This window comes from Carcharodon carcharias, chromosome 6 (assembly GCF_017639515.1).
Source record: "Carcharodon carcharias isolate sCarCar2 chromosome 6, sCarCar2.pri, whole genome shotgun sequence".
Classification (NCBI taxonomy): domain Eukaryota; kingdom Metazoa; phylum Chordata; class Chondrichthyes; order Lamniformes; family Lamnidae; genus Carcharodon; species Carcharodon carcharias.
Window position 1 is genome coordinate 142,647,172 of NC_054472.1, and position 17,864 is coordinate 142,665,035.

The 17,864-nt window shown below is 45.1% G+C and overlaps 1 protein-coding gene across 4 annotated transcripts in view; it reads left to right on the forward strand.

The window, feature by feature from the left end:
• The first annotated feature begins 1,955 nt into the window (after positions 1 to 1,955).
• The window catches only part of LOC121279373 (transmembrane protein 241-like), a 218,613-nt gene continuing 202,704 nt past the window's right edge, over positions 1,956 to 17,864 (forward strand). For 2 of the 4 annotated variants that reach the window (XR_005943375.1, XM_041190570.1), the window contains exons 1-4: positions 1,962 to 2,157; positions 12,217 to 12,263; positions 12,366 to 12,446; positions 13,124 to 13,205. Coding sequence is in view for 3 of the 4 variants with exons in the window: in XM_041190570.1 (XP_041046504.1) it covers positions 2,092 to 2,157; positions 12,217 to 12,263; positions 12,366 to 12,446; positions 13,124 to 13,205 (276 nt within the window). In the remaining variant the exon portion in view is untranslated. Of the gene's footprint in view, positions 2,158 to 12,216; positions 12,264 to 12,365; positions 12,447 to 13,123; positions 13,206 to 17,864 lie in introns of all 4 variants that reach the window. The other 2 variants (XM_041190569.1, XM_041190571.1) reach the window with 2 other exon arrangements.

A 17,864-nucleotide genomic window follows, 5' to 3' on the forward strand; every position in this document is an offset into this window, starting at 1 on the left:
TGATTAGCCATGATCATGATGAATGGCGGAGCAGACTCGAAGGTCTGAATGGCCTACTCCTGCTCCTATTTTCCATGTTTCTATGTTTCTAGGAAGGGTGTGGAAGAAGAAGAGGACAAAGCAATGACCAGATGGTGGAAGAGAGCCCACCAGAAAGATTTTAAAAAGTCAACCTCAGGCCAACACTATTCATTATTCACTGTGCCAGCTCCTTATGAATGGGCCTCTAGAGCCACAACAGATAGGCCTGAATTTTACCTTTGGCAGGTACACGTGATTGCCAGGCCTGGGAGCGGTCGAGAAATGAGCTCCCAACCACGATTGGCCCCCAACCTCGATTTCACGCTATCTGGCCAATTAATGGTCAGCCAGCAATGAAACACGTGCTGAAAAGTTCAGCGCTGCCAGGGTGGGAGCTGGAAGAGGGCGGGTGATGATGTTTCCGCAGGTACGGGTGAGTGCCGCAAGAAAGCTCGTTAAAGGTAGACAGCTGCCTCGGGGAGCTGCAGACCTGAAAATGAAGCACTAAAAAGCTGCAAGAAAATGTCCATGCATGACAATCAATCGCCTGAAAATATCGCTGATAAAAATGCTGTCCACAGTTATTTATTTTAATTTTATTTCATAACAGAAATTTCATCCAGCCCCCGGATGAGGTTTGATGAAAAATGCAAAGGATGCCTGGCCGATTTGCTCATCTGCCAACCGTAAGGTTGGATGGGCCACAAAAAAATCAGAGACAATTACACCGTTAATGTGCTTAATTGTCCCCTTAATTGTCGGCGAGCGCAGTTCCAACTTATGTGCGCGCCCACCGAGCGAAATATCACGAGTGTACCATGACGCTCGCCTTCTTGCTAGATTTTACACCCAACCGGGTTGGATGTGCACCTGCCCGCAGGATGTAAAATTCAGCCCATGATGTTCAATCCAGAAGTGACATACACCTCAGACGCAATCCATCATTTCCCAAGATGGACAAATGCCTATTAAACCTATTCTCCAGCAAAGCATCTAATCTTTTATTAGGCCAATGTTTTGTGGTTAAGGAACAGAGCTATATAAAGATTCCCATGACACTACTGCAGATGCTGGTGTCATTGGTTTTTGCCAGTGTTGGTGCTGGTGTAGAGGGTTCTGCTGGTTTTGCCAGTGTTGATGCTAGTGTAGAGGGTCCTGCTGGATTTGCCAGCATTGTTGCTGGTGTAGAGGGTTCTGCTGGATTTGCCAGTGTTGGTGCTGGTGTAGAGGGTTCTGCTGGTTTTGCCAGCGTTGGTGCTGGTGTAGAGGGTTCTGCTGGATTTGCCAGCGTTGGTGCTGGTGTAGAGGGTTCTGATGGTTTTGATAGTGCTGGTGCTGGTGCAGAGGGCTCTGCTGGTTTTGATGGTGCTGATGCTGGTGCTGAGGGCTCTTCTGGTTTTAATGGTGCTGATGCTGGTGCAGAGGGCTCTGCTGGTTTTGATAGTGCTGGTGCTGGTGGAGGGCTCTGCTGGTTTTGATAGTGCTGGTGCAGAGGGCTCTGCTGGTTTTGATAGTGCTGGTGCTGGTGCAGAGGGCTCTGCTGGTTTTGATGGTGCTGGTGCAGAGGGCTCTGCTGGTTTTGATAGTGCTGGTGCTGGTGCAGAGGGCTCTGCTGGTTTTGATAGTGCTGGTGCTGGTGCAGAGGGCTCTGCTGGTTTTGATAGTGCTGGTGCTGGTGCAGAGGGCTCTGCTGGTTTTGATGGTGCTGGTGCAGAGGGCTCTGCTGGTTTTGATGGTGCTGGTGCAGAGGGCTCTGCTGGTTTTGATAGTGCTGGTGCTGGCGCAGAGGGCTCTGCTGGGTTTGATGGTGCTGGTGCTGGCGCAGAGGGCTCTGCTGGTCGAGGGTGACTGCTGCCTGTCAGCTCGGTCGATGCAGTCGAGCTGTCCCTTTAAGAGCTTGGCCCGGAGCAGGATGTGCTGCTTATTGGTTCATCAGAAAGCGACGTGTCTATAAAGATGGCTTCAGAGTGTTTGTTCTCTCTGTGAAGGATGCGGCTTGCAGCAGATCAGGAGCTCTGGGTTCCGGGCTGACAGGAAGGCTGGGCTTGCCCTGGCCTTTGGAACAAACAGATGTGGTTAAAGGGACCGGAGCTTTGCCTGACCCTCGTCTTCATCGCTTCTTATTTTACCAACAAGGTGAGGTGGATGGGGACAGGCTGCGAGCAGGAGTCGTACTGAACTTTCACCAGCACTTTACAACTCAGCTTCCTCCTGGCTCCAGCTCAAATAACACCCACCCCCGACATACCCCATATTCAGCTTCAGTTTATAGATCAGTTCAGCACACACATCAGTTGTCCTCCGCAGTCTGGGTCGGCATGTTTTTTCAAATAATCCAAGTCTTTCAGTGTGAATTAAAAGTCCGACTGTGGCTCTGGGAGGGAGCTGCCCCTTTGCTGAAGTTTATCATTGGTGCTCCTTACAACAAGGCAGCTCTTCAGAGCCAGAATCATTGTACAAGGCGGGACAACATTGAGCTAAGGCTCTGTGCTGAAGAGGGAGTGAGGGAATGATGCTGTGACTGAGGTCTTGGTTCTAATGTTTCCTGCTGCTTGACCGATCGGGGACAAGCCTTCAATTGTTCTGTGTCAAAGACAAAGTTTAGTTGAGGGGTGGGGTGGGTGAGGAATGCTGAGGTTCAGGTGGAGGAATAAGAATGTTGAGGAGGAATGTTGTCTGGGGGAGCCTAGGGGAGGAATGTTGTCTGGGGGAGCCTAGGGGAGGAATGTTGTCTGTCGGTGGAATGTTGTCTGGGGGAGTCTGGGGGAGTGGTGTTGTCTGGGGGAGTGGTGTTGTCTGGGGGAGTGGTGTTGTCTGGGGGCCGTCTGGGGGAGTGGTGTTGTCTGGGGGAGTGGTGTTGTCTGGGGGCCGTCTGGGGGAGTGGTGTTGTCTGGGGGCCGTCTGGGGGAGTGGTGTTGTCTGGGGGCCGTCTGGGGGAGTGGTGTTGTCTGGGGGCCGTCTGGGGGAGTGGTGTTGTCTGGGGGCCGTCTGGGGGAGTGGTGTTGTCTGGGGGCCGTCTGGGGGAGTGGTGTTGTCTGGGGGCCGTCTGGGGGAGTGGTGTTGTCTGGGGGCCGCCTGGGGGAGTGGTGTTGTCTGGGGGCCGCCTGGGGGAGTGGTGTTGTCTGGGGGCCGTCTGGGGGAGTGGTGTTGTCTGGGGGCCGTCTGGGGGAGTGGTGTTGTCTGGGGGCCGTCTGGGGGAGTGGTGTTGTCTGGGGGCCGTCTGGGGGAGTGGTGTTGTCTGGGGGCCGTCTGGGGGAGTGGTGTTGTCTGGGGGCCGTCTGGGGGAGTGGTGTTGTCTGGGGGCCGTCTGGGGGAGTGGTGTTGTCTGGGGGCCGTCTGGGGGAGTGGTGTTGTCTGGGGGCCGTCTGGGGGAGTGGTGTTGTCTGGGGGCCGTCTGGGGGAGTGGTGTTGTCTGGGGGCCGTCTGGGGGAGTGGTGTTGTCTGGGGGCCGTCTGGGGGAGTGGTGTTGTCTGGGGGCCGTCTGGGGAGTGGTGTTGTCTGGGGGACGTCTGGGGGAGTGGTGTTGTCTGGGGGACGTCTGGGGGAGTGGTGTTGTCTGGGGGACGTCTGGGGGAGTGGTGTTGTCTGGGGGCCGTCTGGGGGAGTGGTGTTGTCTGGGGGCCGTCTGGGGGAGTGGTGTTGTCTGGGGGCCGTCTGGGGGCCGTCTGGGGGAGTGGTGTTGTCTGGGGGAGTGGTGTTGTCTGGGGGCCGTCTGGGGGAGTGGTGTTGTCTGGGGGCCATCTGGGGGAGCGGTGTTGTCTGGGGGCGTCGTGTTGTCTGGGGGAGTCATGTTGGTAATAACCTCTTCTTTTAAAAAAACAGGACTTTTTGTGGTAGGAGTGGGATAATTTCCTCTGGGCTATAATGTGACAAAGTCATAAAGTGAGGCTTTAAATGGGTTTGTAAAACCTCGGAAAATTGTCATCTTAGTCCCTTGTTTACATATTAGAAATTTCAGAGTACCCTTAAGTAAAAACAGTTATACAAATGGCAACAAGTATGTAAAACATTATCAATGAGTTACCTGTGATACAGTTTGTAGTAAGTGAAAAGATCCACTATCCTTTCAAGAGAGGGGTTCACAGAATTGTTACAGTGCAGGAGGCCATCATGTCAGCACCGACTCTCTGAGCATTTTAACTTGGTGCCAATCTCCTGCCTTTTTCCCATAACTCTGCTCATTGTTTAAATTTAATATTCATCCAGTGCCCCCTTGAATGCCTCAATTGAACCTGTCTCCACCACACTTCCAGGCAGTGCATTCCAAATCCTAACAAATCGCTGCGTAAAAAAGTTTTTTCTCACCTTGCATTTGTTTCTTTTGCAAAACACTTTAAAACTGTGCCCTCTGGTTCTCAATCCATTTACAAGAGGTAACAGTTTCTCCCTATCTACTCGGTCCAGATCCCTCATGATTTTGAAAACTTCTATCAAGTCTCATTTTAGCCTTCTCTCCAAGAAAAACAGCTCCCACTTCTCCAATCTTTCCTCATAACTGATATGTCTCATCCCTGGAACCAATCTCGTAAATCCCTTCTGCACTCTCTCCAAAGCGTTCACATCCTTCCTATAGTGTGGCACCCAGAACTGCACACACTACTCCAGCTGAGGCCTAACCAGTGTCTTATATTAAGTTCATCAAAACCTCCCTGCTCTTGTACTCTATGCCCTCATTAATGAAACCTAGAATACTGTATGCTTTAGAAACCATTCTATTTACCTGTCTTGCCATCTTTAATGACTTTTGTAGGTATGCACCCAAGTCTCTCTGCTCCTGCACACCCTTCAGAGTAGTATACCCATTAACTATTACTCTCTGTTTCCTATCCCTCAGCCAATTTTGTATCCACGTTGCTACCGTCCCTTTTATTCCATGACCTATCACTTTCCTCACAAGTCTGTTGTGTGGCACTGTATCGAACACCTTTTGGAAGTCCATATACACCACATCAACGGCCTTGCCCTCATCAACCATCTCTGTTACCTCTTCTAAAAACTCCAGCAAGTTAGTTAGACACGATTTTCCTTTAACAAATCCAAGCTGACTCTTCCGAATCAATCCACATTTTTCCATGTGACTATTAATTCTATCCGTAATAATTGTTTCTAGAAGTTTTCCCACCACTGAAATTAAATTGACTGGTTTGTAATTGCAGGGCAAATCTTTACAACCTTTTTTGAACAAGGGCTATTCTCCAGTGCTTGGGCAGCTCCCCCGAATCCAGGGAACATTGATGGATTATTGTTAGTGCCTCTGCAATTTCCACTCTCACTTCCTTCAATATTTTTGGATGCATCTCATCCAGTGCCGGTGCCTTATCAGCTTTAAGTGCTGACAGCTTATCCAATACCACCTCTTTATCAATTTCAAACCCTTCTAGTGACTGAATTTCCTCCTCTATTACCATGGCCCTTGCAGCATCTGCCTTGTAGGTAAAGACAGATGCAAAGTATTCGTTTAACACCTTAGCCATACCTCTTGCCTCTATGTGTAAATCCCCTTTTTGGTCCCTCATCGGCCCTACTCCTCCTTTTACCACCCTTTTACTATTGATGTGCTTATAGAATACTTTAGGATTTCCTTTTATGTTAGCTGCTAGTCTTTTTTCATAATCCTTCTTTGCTTCTCGTATTTGCTTTTTCACATCCTTTCTGAACCTTCTGTATTCAGCTTGGTTCTCAATTGTATTTGCTACTTGACACCTGTCGTAACCACACTTTTTCTTCTTTAATTTAATTTCTTTCTCCTTTGTCATCCAGGGAGCTCTGGATTTGTTGGTCCTACCCTTCCCTTTTGAGGGAACATAACTTGACTGTGCCCAAACCATCTCCTCTTTGAAGGTAGCCCATTGTTAAGCTACAGTTTTTCCCACCAACCTTTGGTGCCAGTCTATCCAGCCCAGCTCCATTCTTGTCCCATTGAAGTCCGCTCTCTGCCAGTTGATTCTTACTCTGGATTGACCAATGTCATTTTCCACCGGCATCCTAAACCTTATGATACAATGATCACTGTCCCCTAAATGTTCCCCCACTGTCACTTGATCTACTTGGCCCACCTCATTCCCAAGAACCAGGTCTAGCAGTGCCTCCTTTCTTCTTGGACTGGACATTCTCTTGAACACAATCTAGGAATGCTTGTCCCTCATTGCCCCTTACATTACCACTATCCCAGTCTATATGCGGGTAATTAAAGTCCCCATTATAACTACTCTACGATGTTTACACCTCTTTGTAATTTCCTTGCAGATTTGTTCCTCTATACCCTTCCCACTAGCTGGTGGTCTATATATTACACCAAGCAATGTAATTGCACCCTTCGTATTCCTTAGCTCTAGGCAAATTGAATCCTCTGACGCATCCTCTTATTCCAGTACTGCAATTCTCTCCTTAATCAAAAACGCCACCCCTCTTTTTTTTTTTTCCCTTTCCTATCTTTTCTGAACACTTTGTAACCAGGAATATTTAACACCCAGATCTGCCCTTCCTTAAATCAGGTCTCCATTATCGCTTCAACATCAAAATCCCACACGGCAACCTGTGCCTGTAATTCCCCAATTTTATTAACTATACTCTGTGCATTCAAATACATGCAGTGTAATCCTGATTTAGACTTCATTACTTGCTCCTTTACTCCAACTCCATCTACTAACTTACTGTCCTCCATTTTAGTGCTATCTGCCTCCCCCAACATTCCATGCACCCTGTCATTACTTTCTAATATTCTCTCCTGGTTCCCAAACCCCTGTTGAGTTAGTTTCAGCCCTCCCCAACAGCACTAGCAAAACAACCTGCAAGGAACTCAGTCCCGGCTCTGTTCAGATGCAACCCACTCGGCTTGTGCCGAGGTGCCATCTTCCCCAGAGCCAGTCCTAGTGTCCAAGGAGTCTAAAGCCCTCCCTCATACACCAGTTTTCTAGCCATGCATTCATCGGTCTTATCTTCCTAATTCTGTACTCACTTGCACGTGGCACTGGGAGTAATCTGGAGATTACTAGTTTAGATGTCCTGCTTGCTAATTTTCTACCTAGCTCCCTAAATTCCAATTGCAGGACCACACCCCCTTCCTACCTAGGTCATTAGTACCAAAGTGGACCACGACCTCTGGCTGTTTGCCCTCCTCCAGAAGAATGTCCTGGAGCCGTTCTGTGACATCCTTGACCCTATCATCAGGGAGGTAACAAACCATCCTAGAGTCATGTTGACAGCTGCAGAAATGTCTGTCTGCTCCCCTAACTAAAGAATCCTCTATCAGTACTGCCTTTCTGCTCTTCTTCTTCCCCTCCTGTACAGCTGGGCCACCGAGAGTCCCAGGGATAAAACAGCAGGAGTCCTGGGAATAAAACAGCCAAGTGGAGAGACAGTTGGGAATTGAAAAAAGCACATGGTGCCACGGGTTTGGCTCAAGTTGCACACTTCCAAGGGTCCATTGTTCTCACCAATATCCAGAATGGAAAATCAGTTAGTGAGCGGGACCTCTGGAGACTCCTACACTACCTGCCTGTTTCTCTTGGACTGTCTCACTGTCACCCATTCCTTATCTCCCTGCTTGCCCCAACTTGCAGTGTGAACTCCTCTCTGACCATGCTATTCATGTAGTTGTCTGCCTCACAGATGCACCTCAGCGACTCTAGCCACTGCTGAAGCTCTGAAACGCGGAGCTCAAGCTTATACAGCCGGTGACATGGATTCACCTGGGTCACGAGAAGTGTCCATGACTCTCCACCTGCCACAGGATGGGCATTCTGCTTGGCTGAACTGTCCTGCTGTGCCTTAACCTTAAAATTTTAAATCACTTTTTAGCTTAAACTTTAGTATCTTTTATTTACTTTAACCTTAGTTTTGTACTATTAACTATAAACTGGAGATTAGTAGAAAGTAGAAATTCTTTGCTCTTACTCACCAATCAGCTCCCTCTCCTGTGCCTATAAATTCTTACTCTCCCTGTGCTTGTTTAGAAATTTATGTTTCTGTACTCGTGATGTTTTCAATTCCCAACTGTCTCTCCACTTGGCTGTTTTGTCCCCCCCGACCTCCGGCTGTTTTGTCCCCCCCGACCTCCGGCTGTTTTGTCTCCCCCGACGTCTCGCTGTTTCATCCAAGTAGAAAATTATTTTAGATGGCCCTAATTAAACCTTACCAAAGAGTACAGTTCCTACTTTATTTTAAACCTTAGGAATAGAATAAACCTTAAACACTCAACCAGATACTCACCAAGCAGCAACTTCTTCTCCAACCAATCAAATTGCTTCTTTCGTGTGAAGTCACAATTTGTTTTTTGTTCGCTCTCCTTTCGAACTCAGCGCAAGTCGATTCCGAGCAATTGACAGGTCCGCCTCTCTGAGTGCTCTTTCCGAAGGTGAGTGATGTAGATCGCGCTCCCTGGCCTGTATTTATTCTTCCCTTTCTCCATATATCTCCCTTAGGTCCACCTCTCTGACTGCTCTTCCCAAAGGTAGTAGCATATAACATTAAATGCAGCTGTGTGCTCCTTTAAGGCCAGGAGGTGTCATTGCACAGAAAGGTTAGGTTGCAGATAATTGTGCTGGCTTTGTTTTGTTGAATACTGTGCATGTTGTTGAATTGGTATACTCTTCGTAAAAACACATTTTAAAATCGGTTTGCATCTATAAGAAAGAATGCTAAGTTTGGGCAGTAGAAACTAAATTATCCTATTGTAAGAATTCATTGTTTGAAAAAATCAATTTCCTACATGTACAACTAGCCTAGAGCAGTTAATTTTTTTTTGTGATTTGTTTCAACTTGACTGGGCTTCGCACATAAACATAGATTTACAACACAGAAGGAGGCCGTTCGATCCATCATTTCCATGCCAGGCAGCAAAGAGCCATCCACCCACATTCCACCTTCCACTATTGGCCCATAACCCTGTAGGTTACGACAGCTCAAGTGCATGTTCCAGAGTATTTTTTTTTCAAATGCGATTAAGATTTCTGCCTCTGCTCATTCTTTTAGGCAGTGAGTTACAGACCCCCACCACCCACTGGAACAAAAATTTACCCCTCAAATGCCAGCTAACCCTTTCACCAATTACTTAACTCAAGGCCCCCAGTTATTGATCTCCCCTTTTAATGGAAATAGATCCTTCCTATCCACTCTATTTGACCCCACAGCATTTCATACACCTCAGTTAAATCTGTCCTCAGCCTCCTCGGTTCCAAGGAAAATGACCTCAGCCCATCCAAACTTTCCTTGCAGCACCTTCGACAGCACCTTCCAAACCCACAACCACTACCATCTAGAAGGACAAGGGCAGCAGATAAATGGGAACACCACCACCACGAAGTTCCCTCCAAGTCACTCACCATCCTGACTTGGAAATGCTCCTTCACTATTGCTGGGTCAAATTCTTGGAACTCCCTCCCTAACCGCACTGTGGGTGTACCTACACCACATGGACTGCAGCAGTTCAAGAAGGCAGCTCACCACCACCTTCTCAAGGGCAAGCAGGAATGGGCAATAAATACTGGCTCAGCCAGCGAAGCTCTCATCCCATGAATGATTTAAAAAAAAATGCTAAAATTCTCTGTTCATGGCAACATCTTCATAAATCTCTTCAGTAGCTTCTCTAGTGTGATTACATACTGTAGGCAGTACTCTCTCTGCTGTCCAGCTACTGTTTTACACAGTTCTAGCATAACCTTCCTGCTCCTGTACTCTAGGCCTCGGCCATAAAGGAAAATGCCTTCATGACCACCTTTTCTGCCTATCCTGCTACCTACAGAGATTGCTAGATATGGACAGAAAGGTCAACTGTTCCTCTATACTTCCTGCCATATATTATGTTCCCTTGCCTTGTTTGCCCTTGTCAAATGCATTATTTCACAATTCCATCTGCCACTTTTCTGCCCACCTGACCATTAAAATCTTTTTGCAGTGTCTAGTGGAAGGTGGTGACATAATGGTATTGTCACTGGACTAGTAGACCCAGGTTTGTGTCTCACCACAGCAGATGGTGAAATTTGAATTCAATAAAAATCTGGAATTGAAACTCTCTGATGATGACCAAGAAACCATTGCCATCTGGTTCCCTAACGTCCTTTAGGGAAGGAAATCTTCCCTCCTTACCTGGTCTGGCCCCAGACCCACAGCAATGTGTTTGACTGTTAAATGCCCTCTGAACAAAGGCAATTAGAGATGGGCAATAAATGCCGAGCCAGCGATGCCCACAACGAAAAACGTTTTTTCTCATAATGAACCACACAGCCAATTTTCGTATCATCTACAAGCTTTATAATCATGCCCCTTGCATTGAGCCTAACTCGTTGATATATACCACAAACAGCAAGGAACCCAGTTGTGAGCCCTCTGGGACCCCACTGGAAACAGCCTTCCAGCCACAAAAACACCTTTGCTTTCTACCACTGAGCTGATTTTGGATCTGACTTGTCACTTTCCCTTGGACCCCACTGGCTTTAATTTTCTGACCAGTCTACCATGTGCAATTAAAATCCATGACAATTACATCAAATTCACTACCTTTTCGATCCTCCTTCTTCCTTAAGTCGGACAAGACTTTACTTTAACAAATCCATGTTCTGTGTTGTCAGACTGCTTGTCTGACATTCAGCCCTGAATGAACCACAGTTTCCTTCAGTTAAACATGGGAAAACCAAGGCCATTTCCTGCAGTTCCTGCTCTAAACTTCCAATTCCCCACTACTGATTTGATACTCCTCCCCAACCAGTGTCTCAGGCTGAATGGTTTTTTAAATCCATTCATAGGAAAACACATTTTGTTTGCAAGGCTGGTATTTATTGGCATCCCCCCTTGTCCTTGAGGAGGTGATGGGGAGCTGCCTTTGTGAATACAACTGAGTGGCTTACTGCGCAATTTCAGACGGCAGTTGAGAGAGTAAACCCCAGTAATGTGGGTCTGAAATCGCATATAGGCCAGAACAGTAGATTTCTTTCCCTAATGAGCATTAGTGAAACAGATGGAGTTTTACGACAACCTGGTACAAGTACAGTCCCTCAAATCCAGCAATCTCGGGACTGAGACCATGCCGGATTTTGTTTTGGCCCTCTGGGAGGAGCAAACTAAAGCATGTGCCACTCTTAGCGGTGTGGTTCAGGCCATGAGCAAGTCAGGTCATGCCAGGCAGTGAGGGGTCAAGTGTTGCTTGGACCGTGCGAAGCCAATAACTAACTAGTCTGGAGCCACACCATGCCAATGCAGTGACTAGCTGAATTGTCCAGGTAAGTTCTTTTTTAAATTTTACTCAATTAAAATTGATGTGTAGAACATTATAAAAGTGTCTGTTTTTCGGACAACCCTTGTTGTTGAACAGCTGGATTTGAGACACTGTGCTGGTAATTTCATGGTCACCATTATTCATCCTAGTGCTGTATTCCATATTTATTTTATCAATTGAATTTAAATTCCCCACTTCTGTGGTGGGATTTGAACTTGTGCCTCTGGATTATTGGTCTGGTAACACTATGCTACCATACTGAAACATGCCTATGGCATAATCAAGTTTAGAGGTAAACAATGTGTTCCTGGTTGGTCTCCCATCTTCCACTTTCTATAAACTTAACTCATTCATAACTGCGTTGCCCATGCCCTAACTCACACCAGGTCCCATTTCCCCATCAGACTCTCGGCTAAGCAATGTCGCAATTTTAAAATTCTCAACCTCATGTTCCAATCTCTCCAGAGCTTTGTCACTCTGTACTTCCAATCTCTTCTCATGCTACAACCCTCTGAGAGCAATTCTTCCTCTAAATCTGGCTTTTCGTGTATCCATCATTCCCACTCTTGCCATCTAGGCCCTAAGCTCTGGAACTCCCTCCCTAAACCTCTTCATCTGTAAAGTACCTTAGGACGTTTCCCTACATTAAAAGCACCATATAAATGTTAGTTCAGCCACTGAAAACTGATAATTGTGTTTGTTCACTCTGTACTAAAAAAGTTGTACTATTGATAATTTCTGGATAATCTTCCATAAGCGTAAGACAATGAGCTACAAGCCAGATATGCAGCACTGAGTGGTTAATTTCTGTGCTGAATTAGGGGCAGGAGATGGCATTGCTCTAATTGATAAACTTCACCCAATAGGATGTCAGAGTTTCAACATCCATGTTTCCAGATCTGCACCATTTAAAATATTTTTATTGGAAATGTTGGTTTTTTTGCAACATAAAAGTATCTTATTGATCCTTCATTTTTTTTCAGTATGTCCTTTCACTTCTGAAGTTTACCTATCCCACAATTTTTCAAGGGTGAGTATTTTCCACAGGTCATTTTGTAGAATTTAGAACTTTTGAATTGGTTCGTAATTTGGATTGAATGTAATTCCTTCTTCATTCCCTTTTCTTTTACAGCTGGCAGACATTTGTGGGAAGTATGTTTCTTCAGATAGCCTGGAAACTAGGAAGGGTGGAAATGAGAAGTAATGTTCTATGGTAAGGAAATTGTAATGATAATATTCACTCCAACTAAAGCACGTGCTGGATTCAGGCTTCGGATCCAGCGGTCGCACACCTTTCACCATCATTGCCTAGAATTAAGCTTAACGCATAAATCACAATTCAAGTTTAAGCATAAACTCCCAGTTCAGAGCAAACCACTCAGTTATTTCAAACCGCTTTCAGTAAGACGGTCCAGCACTACCTCCTCAGGAACATTAGCGATGGGTAATGAATGTACATCCTGCAAATTAATTATAAACAAGTCTGGTGTAGCTCACCTTGTGTGTATTTGGGACCCATCACTAGCAGCCCATCTATTTTGGATAGTCAGGGGAAGATAGATTTACATTGGGAATTTCCTTGGGGTCTCCCACCTTAACTGTGATGGGGTTGAAAGCCCAGATTGACTCCATAATGGAGTTTCTGCCAATTTGCTGATTGGAAAAACTTTGAGGAAATTCTTAGCATTTATACCCTAGTGAATCTCAAAGCGGAAATGTTATATAAACCTGGTTAGCAAAATATAGCTGGGAAATGGACTTCTAAACAGCAAAGTGACAAAAAGAACACTGTTAGTCAAGTGACATTAGATCCAAGGAATGACACATCTAGTTACATTACAGTAATAACATTTGATTTTGTAGCTAACCATGTTATTTAAACTTTGATAGGTCTGCCAAGGTTTCCTGGATCCCTGGTGCATTACTGTTTGTGGGTAATATTTATGCAGGTTCCCGGGCATTATCTAAACTGGTAAGGACTTTTCTTTGGTTTAGGAAGGGGAGATTTGGGATGAGGAGGATGACTTAGATGAAGTTTTGTATTGGGCATTTGCATACCATGTTGAGGCAGTTTAATTACATATATATACATGCCGTAGTAAAAGAAACTAAAAGACTCTAAAAGCATCAAGGGGTATGGGAAGGAAGCGGAGTATGGCATTGAGATAGAGGATCAGCCATGATTATGTTGAATGGCAGAGCGGGCTCGAAGGGCCGAATGACCTACTCCTGCTTCTATTTTCTATGTTAAAATCTTGCATTTATATAGCGCCTTTCAAAGCCTCAGGATGATCCACCAAGTGCTTTACAGCCAATGGACTATTTTGGAAATGTAATCAATGTTGTAAAGTCGGAAGTGAGGCAGCCAATTTGAACACAGCAATGAAAATCAAATGCTAAATGGAGTGTTTATATTCAAAACATTGTGATTTAATATTTTGCAACTTCATCTGAAGCTAGCTGCACCAGAATAGCCAGGTCAGGCATTTTAGCTGCTGTTTTATCAGGTTAAAGGCACTATATAAATACAAATTATTGTGGTTTGTGGTCAAAAGAAGTGCAGCAGATGATCTCACCTGACCTCACCTAAGTTCTGAGGCTGCATTCCCATCATCTCTCGCAGATGGAAGGATGCCAATCGTTGTGGTTTGTATTTATAGAGCTTTGGAATTGGTGCTGTAAGCAGGAAGCTTTGCACACCAACCTGTTTATCAGAAAATCAAGGGACTACTGCCCATGATTTTCTACGCACCAAAATTGTAAGCATCATGCCAGTGATTCCCGGCTCATGTATTTCTGGGTGAAGCTCCTCACCAGAAGCACAGATTTGGAAAATCAGCAATTAGGTTTTATTCTAGAGTGTGTCTATTGTTGATTCACTTGTAGATTGAACCCTGGCTGAGGACAAACTCTTGGTCACTGGAAACACTAAAAAACAACTCTTCAGTTGTTAGTTTTGTGCAGATGTGAATTTGGAAATATTGTACAATTCACTGCAGTTTCCTTTTCTTCCTCTCAATACCGTGAAGTGGCACAAACACAATGTTTTGCAGTGCCTTTTTATTTAAGCTGTGGTAAATTGGAATTTGTCTGAGTTGCTCAGTTCTAATTTCTAATTGTATTTCTGCAATATTAGATTCAACATATGAGGAGTTAAATTGGGTGCAGCATTTTTTGTCATAACAAACCAGCCATGTAAAACCAGTCCGATTACAGTAATAATAGTGGTATTTTATTCAAGAAATATGTTCACAGCCTGAAGGCTGAATTGCAGTGCATTGAAAAATTCATATACAGGGAAGTTGTGGACAGAATATTAAAATAAAGGTAATATTGAATTAAAATTACAAACCAAAACACTATTTCTACCTTACAGGCACTGAAGTGCATATCAATTTCAACATTTAAGTACAGAGTCATTATGATACAGAAGGAGACTATTAGGCCATCGAGTCTAAGCCGGCTCTCTGTGGAGCAATCCACTCAGTTCCATTTCCCCACTGTATCCCCATAGCACTGCAAGTTTATTTCTCTCAAGTGCCTATCCAATTTCCTTTTAAAATCATTGATCATCTCTGCTTCCACGAGCAGTGAGTTCCTTGCCCCCACCTCCCCCCTCCCCACCTTCTCTCTTGCCCATTCCTTAAATCCCCTAGCCCTTGTCCAATCCCCTAATGGGAACAGCTTTTCTTTGTCTACCTTACCTAATATCGTAATTTTGTACACCTCTATCGGATTTCCCCACAACCTCCTTTTCCCCCAAGGAGAACAGCCTCTGTTTCTCCAACCTAACCTTGTGGTTAAAATTCCTCATTATTGGAGCCATTCTGGTAAATCTCTTCTGCACTCTCAAAGACCCTTACATCCTTCCTAAAGTGCAGTGACCAGAAGAGGAAGCAGTAGTACAGTTGTAGCCTAACCAGAGCTTTGTAAAGGTTCAAGCATAGTTCCCCTGTTTTGTGCTCATTACTTCTATTTATGAAGCTCAAGATCTCATATGCTTTGCTAACTACTCTCTGCATGTCTTGCTACTTTCAAAGATCCATGTGCGTAACTCCTTGGGTCCCACTGTCCCTGCACACTCTTAGAATTGTGCCATTTAGTCTAGTACCTCTACCCTTCCGTTCTTCCAAAATGCATCAGCTCACACATCTCTTTATTAAGTTCCATCTGTCACTTATTTGCTCATTGTGCTAATCTATCTATGGCCTGTTGCAGTCAATTAGTGCCATCCTCATGTTTGCCACATGTCCAGCTTTGATGTTATCGGTGAATTTTGAAATTTTACTCTGTATTCCAATATCCAAGTCATTTATATGTTTTAAAAAGGCAGCAGTCCTAGAATTGAAGCTTGGGTAACACCACTGTCTATCAACCTCCAGTCTGGAAAAACAACCATTTACCATGACTCGTTGTTTGTTTCCTGTCCTTCAGACATTTTTTTATCCAAGCTGACACTGATCCTCCTATTGCATGAGCCTCAGTTTCATTAACCAGCATTTTATGTGGTACTTTGTCAAATGTTTTCTTAAAATTAATTTAGACGATATTTATAGTTTTCCCTTCATCAACCTTCTCTGTTTTGACTTTTTCCATGATTATTGTTTCTAAAACTGTACCCAACATTGATGTTAAACTAACTGGCCTGTAGTTACTAGTAACGTCCTTACACCCTTTCTTGAATAAGAGTGTCACATTTGCCACTTTCCAATTCTTTGGCACTGCTCCTCTACCAAGGGAAGATCAGGTTAAGTTTTTTTTTATTCGTTCATGGGATGTGGGTGTCGTCTGCTGGGCCAGCATTTTTATTGCCCATCGCTAATTGCCCTTGAGAAGAGCAATTAACTCAAGGGCAGTTAGGGATGGGCAATAACTGATGGCCTAGCCAGCGATGTCCACGTCCTGTGAAATAATTTTTAAAGATATTTTAAAAATTAGCTTTTAAGAGGGGTAGATCAGAGTAATTCAAATGGAGGCTTAACAACATTGATGTTGCTTATTTATGTGAGCCCCTGTGAATGTGAACGTCGTAAAGCTCCTGGGGATCAGTTAGCTGAAATAGTCACATTCATTTAAAAGCAAAATACTGCAGATGCTGGAAATCTGAAACAAAAAACAGCAAATGCTGGTAAACCTCAGCAGGTCTGGCAGCATCTGTGGAGAGAGAAACAGAGTTAATGTTTTGAGTCCATATGACTTCTTTAGATCTAAAGAGAGGCAGAAATGTGATGTGATGGATTTTATACTGTTTAAGAGGGGGTGGGGCAGGTGGAGCAAGATAGAAGGTCAAGAGATAGGTGACAGCTAAGGAGAGATTGGCAAAGATGTCATAGACACAAGACAAAGGTAGTGGTAACGAGTAAAGAAGGTGCTGATCGTGGCATAAAGCTAAGATAGCAGAAGGTGTTAAAAGCAGAACAAGGGTCAGCACTCTGTGAAAACAAGAAATAAAAACAAGTGACAGATGGCTGTGTGGTGTGGGGGGGTGGCTGGGGGGGAGGATTTAAAAAATGAACAAATAAATAAAAATAAAATTTATAAATAACTAAGTAAATTTGGATTTAAAAAGGGGGTAAGAGGTAGGAGAGAGTTAATGGTCTGAAGTTGTTAAACTCAATGTTAATTCCCTAAAGTGCTGTAAGGTGCCCAATCAGAAGATGAGGCGCTGTTCTGCCAGTTTGCTTTGGGCTTCACTGGGACATTGCAGCAGGCCAAGGACAGACATGTGGGCATGAGAGCAAGATGGTGTGTTGAAATGGTAAGCGACAGGAAGGTCTGGGTCATGCTTGCGGACTGATGGAAGATGTTCCACAAAGCGGTCACCCAGTCTGCGCCCCAATGCAGAGGGGACCGCAATAGATTCAAGATAAGTGGCAGAAAGTGTAGGGGGCACATGAGGAAGAACTTTTTTACGCAGAGGGTTCTGGGTGTCTGGAATTCACTGCCCAAGTTGGTGGTAGAGGCAGAAACTCTAAACTCTTTTAAAAAGTACCTGGATCTGCACCTTAAGCGCTGTAAACTGCAGGGCTATGGGCCGGGTGCAGGAAAGTGAGATTAGAAAGGGCACCTGGATGTCCTCAGGCTGGCATGGACAAGATGGGCTGAATGGCCTCCTTCTGTGCTGTAACTTTTCTATGGTTTTATGGAAGCAGCGAATACAGTAGACCAAATTGAAGGAGGTGCAAGTGAATCGCTGCTTCATCTGAAAGGACTGTTTGGGACCTTGGATTGTGAGGAGGTAAAGGGGCAGGTGTTGCACCTTCTGCAATTGCATGGGAAGGGGATGAGGAGTTTGGGGTGCTGGAGGAGTGGACCAGGGTGTCAGAGGGAACGGACTATATGGATTGCCGACAGAGGGTGGTGAGCGGAAGATGTGTTTGCTGGTGGCATTATGCTGGAGTTAGTAGAAATGGTGGAGAATGATTCTTTAAATACAGAGGCTGAGGAGCTGAAAAATGAGGACAAGGGGGATCCTATCGTGGTTCTGGGGGGGAGGAGAAGGTGTGAAGGCAGAGGTGCGGGAGATTGGTCGAACACGGTTGGGGGCCCTGTCAACCACAGTGGGTGGGAACCTTTGGGTAAGGAAAAAGGAATACATGTCAGAAGCACCATTTTGGAAAGTGGCATCATC